The sequence below is a fragment of the Lactuca virosa genome, chromosome 7 (genome assembly GCF_052849685.1).
Source record: "Lactuca virosa cultivar CGN04683 chromosome 7, Lactuca_virosa_CGN04683_v6, whole genome shotgun sequence".
In the NCBI taxonomy this organism is placed as follows: domain Eukaryota; kingdom Viridiplantae; phylum Streptophyta; class Magnoliopsida; order Asterales; family Asteraceae; genus Lactuca; species Lactuca virosa.
In genome coordinates, this window is record NC_136432.1 from 75,768,245 (window position 1) to 75,774,521 (window position 6,277).

Consider the following 6,277-nt stretch of genomic DNA (forward strand, 5'->3'; position numbering starts at 1 on the left):
ACTCATTGGAAAGGGCTTTACGAAAACCGATGTTGTTGCTCTTTTAGAAGATTGCGACACTTCAACTTGTTTTCCATTTTATCTGTGATCCGTTGTAAAGAAAATTATAACCCGAATTGACCCGTTATTAATAACTTAAGCATCTAAATTGGCTTGATAGAATGTAAATGAACACCTTAACAAAAAGCTATGAACCAAGGAAAAAACAGACAAGGTCGAAAACCACTGTGTGGTTTGAGTGAGAAATCACCAAACATGTGCTCGATATAATATATTTAAAAGCTTAGTTGAATAACAAACATTAACTTCTCAAATGAAATACTTCACCATTTGTATTTCTTTCTCTTTAAACCCACATTTCTCATAAAAAGCCTTATTATCATCACTACAATCAAGAATCACCTTATAACAACCATTAGAACGAGCATGATCCACAAGAAAACAAACCACTTTCTTCCCTAATTGCAACCCTCTTGCACTCGAATCAACCACAATGTCCTCAATATGTCCAACTTTCCCACACCCCCTTATGAATTTCTTCTCAATGAACACACTTCCAGTTGCAATGATCTTTGATGACATGGCATCTTCAATCACACATATCACATGATCATCGCCACATGATTTGAGTTCTTCAAATCGGTTTTGGAATTCTTCATCTGATACAGGATGACACACTGTAAGTTGCTGTAGAAGTTCCATGAATCCTTTGCTCTTGTCTGTTATCTCCAACTTTCTAACTTGATGTGCTTCTGCTTCATTGGAATCTTTGTTGTTTTGCATCTTTCTTGACTCTTTGTTTATATTGTAGACTATGTAAAGAAGAAAGAAACGAATTATTACACCAAATAATAAACAAATACTTCTTTTGTTCCATAAAAGTTGCAACATAAAGTATAGGTCTTGGATTATCTTTTCTTCTCCTTCAATCCCAATTCCAATTCCAGAGTAAGTTTTCTGTTTCCAAAAAAGTTATGAACTTTGTGTAGCTTTTGTTATTGTTCGTTTCTAGTGGATCAAGGGAATTATTCTGATTTTGATTTTAAGGAGGAAAAAGAAAAGATTTATGATTTAGCTCTTCAATCCCAAACAAGGCCTGCGACATTTTTCATTTCCGCAAACAGGATTGTATGCCATTTTTTCTGTTTTCAAAACTATATCCCTACCAATTAGGTTTCGATTTTCTACAACTCACACAAAATTAACTAGTGACAATTGACAATAAACAAATGAACTTTTAACAAAACGTAATGTATGTTAAAATTCCCAAATTAATAAACCCTAAATAAGTAATTATCAAGAAGTAACAAACAATAATGGATTTCGAAGACAAAAATGAAACACAAAAATACCTCAAACTTAGAGGCGGCAGAAGACGGTGAGCGGATCCGGGCGGTAGGAGGAGTGGAGGCGCCGAGCCGACGTTGCTCGAAGAGAGAGAGAGAGAGAGAGAGAGAGAGAGAGAGAGAGATTTTTGAGGAAATGCGTTTTTTCATTCCGATTCGAGATACAACACGTTGTTTTATTTCATTATTTTTTTTAAAGTTTATTTAAAAAAAATCAGATTAGACTAAAGAGTAAATTACGTCCCTATGGTTTAGGGTAATTTGTGTGTTTGGTCACTAACTTATTTTTTTAACTCGGAAGGTCCCTACTGTTTACTTTTGTTACGTGCATGGTCCCTATCTTACCTAAAAAAACTATTTTTGCCTTTGTTTTTTTAATTTATTTAAATAAACACACCTCCAACCTCACCCCCTCACCTTATCTTACATAACCCACTATTTTTCTCTATTTAAATAATATTTTTTTTTTAAGTAAGATAGAGACCAAACGCATAACAAAAACAAACAGTAGGGACCAAGCGCGTAACAAAAACAAATAATAGAGACCTTCCGAGTTAAAAAAATAAGTTAGTGAACAAACGTGCAAATTAGCCCAAACCATAGAGACCATTCGTGTAATTTACTCTAGACTAAACGTTTACTTTATACAAGATTTGATCACAATCACAATTTTTTTAAATTGGTGGTGATTTTGACAATGTTTGTATATGATGTTATTTTATACACTTTCATATATTTATTTTTTATTTTTTAAAATTATTATTATTATTATTTAATTTAGAAAAGAATCCACATCTCTTTATATCTCTCACACACACGAATAAAAAATAACACAACCCACCATCATATTCCTTCGTTCATTTGTTATCACCATCATAACCTTTTTTATTTAGAATTTTCACAAAACAAAAAGTTGAATCTTCGTGAACTTTTGACGATTAAACATACACACACAACCAAAACCTTCTCATTTGCGGAAAGAAACACAACACAAAATTAAACACACACATGCCAAAAACTAGGGATGAGCATATGACCCGTTGGACCAGACCGGATCGGAAAAAAACCGGGACCGGACCCGGTCCGAACCGGATATACATATTAATGGGCCGGTTTTCGGGTTTTGTTTTTACCACTAATCGGGTTTCGGGTTTGGACCGGACCGTACCCGGAATACGGGATTTAACCCGGACCGGACCGGACCGGAAATTTTTTTCTCCTTAAAATATATAGATAAGGATATTGAATTATTAGTTAATGTTATATATAACATTATGTATAAAACTTGATGTTTTTATTGTAACATTATTTATAAATCTTGATCAACGTTTGTTCCTATCACTTACAAGAAAGAATGTATCTAGCATGCTAATTTTTGTTCAAACATGCAAATTTTTTTTATAAAAACATGCAATTTTTTTTTTATAAAAACATACTGTTTTTTTTATAAATAATGCTGTTTTTTTGTTGTTTTTTACACAAAAAAAATTGTTAAAATGCAGTTTTTTATTAACAATGTTGTTTCTTTTTTGTTAAAACATGCATTTTTTTATTAAAAAGTGTAGTTTTTATGCTAAATAGTGTAATTTTTATCTGTTCCAAATGTTAATAAGGTTTGTACTTTTTTTGTAGACACCTCATTTGCACGTGATCTAAGTAAAGTCTCGCATTGTACCAATTTCAAAGCCTAGTTCGGTCCAAAACCCGAAACCCGGTTTAGTACCCGAGACCGGACCGGACCGAACCCGAACCCGAACCCGATACATCCAAAAACGGTCCGGTTTTCAGGTAAGAAAATTCACGATTTTCGGTCTTCGGGCCGGTCTGGTCCGGGTTTGGCCCGTTGCTCATCCCTACCAAAAACCTTTCCATTCAGAACATGGACGTGAGAGAGGGAGAGACACGACGAAGATGGTTATGCAAAGGAGGTCAAACCCATGATTTCCTTGCATCACACATAGATAATTCGATATGGAAGTTGTAGACATACTAATAGTTACAGGACAAAATCGCTTTTCCCCCTTATTCACATACATATGAATAAGTTACAATATTTACATTCGACAACCTCTAAAATACAAATAATACAAGTTATCACAATATAATCGGCTGGTCTAATATACCCCCTTAGTCTAAGGAGAAGGTTGACGAATGCTTAAACTAGAATGTAAATCATCGAATGGGACACGAGGTAGGCCTTTTGTAAAAATGTCAGCGAAATTTCGCTGATATCTTGAGTGTACAAGTAACACTCAAATCTGCCCTCTTTGAACTTTCTCCTGAACGAACTGAACATCGATATCAATGTGCTTGGTACGTTGATGCTGAATCGGATTTTGAGATAAATAAATGGTGCTTAGATTATCACAATAGACTAAAGACGTGTGTCGAGGTGGTAGACCAAGCTCTAAAAGCATATTACGTATCCAAAAATTTTCGGCGACTACATTAGCGTCCCCTTTATATTCCTCCTCAGCACTAGATCGAGAAATAGTTGTTTGACGTTTGGATGACCAGGAAATCAAGTTGTCCCCCAAGTAAACGCAGTAGCCTGAGGTAGAACAACAGGTGTCTGGGAAACCCGCCCAGTTTGCATCAGAGTAGGACACAAGGTTGGTTGGTGAACTGACATTCATGTATAACCCCATATGCATTGTACCCTTGAAATATCGAATGACGCGTTTTAGAGCGTTCCAGTGGGCAGATCGAGGTATATGTATGTGCATGAAAACTTGTTGAACAACGTAAGATATGTCGATCCTGTGAATTTCAAGTGTTGAAGAGCCCTATCAAGGCTTCGTTAGTTAGTGGTATTGTCAATTAAGTCACCCGCTTCACTACTTAGTTTTCATGTTGTGTCTACTGTTGTGTGTACTGGGTTGCAATCTCCCATTTTGGTCTGTGTTATTATTTCTGAAGTGTAATTAGCTTGAGATAGGAACATGCCGGTAGCGTCACATTTGACCGAGATGCCAAGGAAGTAATGTTAGGTACCTAAGTCCTTCATGGAAAACTCGAACGCAAGGCATGATAGAAGTTGTTAATGAACAACCGGAGAGGAGGCGCTGAATATGATATCATCTACATATAAGAGGAGATAAGCAGTGTCGGTGTCGTGGCTGTAAACAAATAGAAAATGATCACATGTGCCATGTCAAAAACCGAGAGTGGTAATGTAGTTTGTGAAGCATTCGTACCATGCGCGAGGTGCTTGTTTCAAGTTGTATAAAGACCGCTTTAATCCTAAAACATGATTAGGAAATCTGGAATCTTGAAAACCAAAGGGCTGATGCATAAAAACCATTTCAGAGAGGTACCCATGAAGGAAGTCAGTTTTGGCGTCAAGTTGGTTAATCGCCCACTTTTTGTATAGAGCAATGTTGAGAACCGTCCGGATGGTAGCCGGTTTTACGACTAGGATGAAAGTCTCCTCAAAATCGACAACCACCTTTTAAGACTTGCCATCACAAACCAAACACACTTTATAGCGCTTTAAGGAACCATCAACCTTTGTTTTATGTTTAAAAACCCCATACACCGAATAATGTTCATGTCGGAGTGACGAGGTACTAAATCCAAAGTATTATTATCAATAAGAGCATTAAACTCGTCAGTCATGCATGGTTCCACTCAGGTATGGATAGTGAATTAATGGGGTTGCGAGGGAAGGGAGCAATGGTGGTGGCGGTAGAAGTATTTAAGGATAAAGGTTGTTTTGGTTTCGTGATGTCAGACATACTCCGTTTGGTAATGGTGCGATTTGGTGGAGGAGGTGGTGGAAGATTAGGAATATGAATGGGTGGTTGGACGTTAGTAGTAGGAGGTGGTAGGATGTTCTATTGAGTGTTGGTTTGCCGACGACGAGAATAAGTATGGATGATAGGTGGTGCGTCGACAGTAGTAGTGGAATTTGTAGGTGGTGGAGTCTTTAGGGATGTGGGTGTGGGTCTACTTAACTCGGTATTCTGAGAAGAGCTGGGAGAGGTTGGAGTGGAGACAGGAGATGTTTGGCCAATGGGATAGTTAACCAAATCCCAAGCGATTGGATGTTGTTCGATTGTGAGTGAGTGTGGAAGGAAGTCATAGACGGGAGGGCACGAGTGAAGTTTAGCATAGGGGAAAACATGCTCATCGAATATAACATGTCATGATATTATGATCTTGCGAGAGGAAAGATCACAGTATTTATACCCCCTGCGATTGGAGGGGTATCCAAGGAAGACATAAGGAGAGGATCGATTTGCAAGTTTGTGACTGGAGGTGGAAGGTGTGAGAGGATAGCATAGGCAACCGAAAATTTTTAAGGTGATCATAGGTGGGGTGTTTGTGAAAAAGAAGGAAAGTAGGAATAGAATAGTGTTTTTTTTGTGGGGAAGAATATTGAGAATGTAAGTTTCCATTTGAAAGACATGGTGCCAAAAGGTGGTAGGGAGAGACGCGTGAGCAAGGAGGGTGTGAACCATGTTATTGATGGTGCTGAGGGTTCATTCTGCTTTTCCATTCTAAGGCGATGTGTGAGGACAAGAAAAACGAAACTGCATACCTTTAGTAGTGCACAAGTTATGAAAGGATTGGTTGTTATATTCGGTGTCATTGTCACATTGGAAACTTTTGATGGAACGTTCAAATTGAGTGGTTATGTGTTTATGGAAGTTGAGAAAAACAAAGAAGTGTTTTGATTTGTTGGATAGTGGGGTAAGTCCATAAATAATCAGTGTAATCATCAATAAACAACACATAATAACGGTGACCACCCGAGCTAAGAACGGATGAGGCCCATAGATCACTATGAACAATATCAAAAGGTAAATATGTAAAGGATGTAGAAGTATAAAATGTTAACTTGATATATTTTCCAAATACACAAGACAGAAAAATATGTTTATTGGAAAAAGAACAAACAGAAATAAACCTGTTTTTATTTAAAACAC

The 6,277-nt window shown here is 37.0% G+C and overlaps 1 protein-coding gene across 1 annotated transcript; it reads right to left on the bottom strand.

The window, feature by feature from the left end:
* Window positions 1-246: 246 nt before the first annotated feature.
* Window positions 247-1,505, bottom strand: GNA1 (glucose-6-phosphate acetyltransferase 1). The gene is made up of 2 exons (XM_079058971.1): window positions 1,353-1,505; window positions 247-812 (listed from the first exon to the last, which is right to left on the bottom strand). The coding sequence occupies exon 2, from the start codon at window positions 781-783 to the stop codon at window positions 310-312; it is 474 nt and encodes a 157-aa protein (XP_078915097.1). The 5' UTR covers window positions 784-812; window positions 1,353-1,505; the 3' UTR covers window positions 247-309.
* Window positions 1,506-6,277: the final 4,772 nt, after the last annotated feature.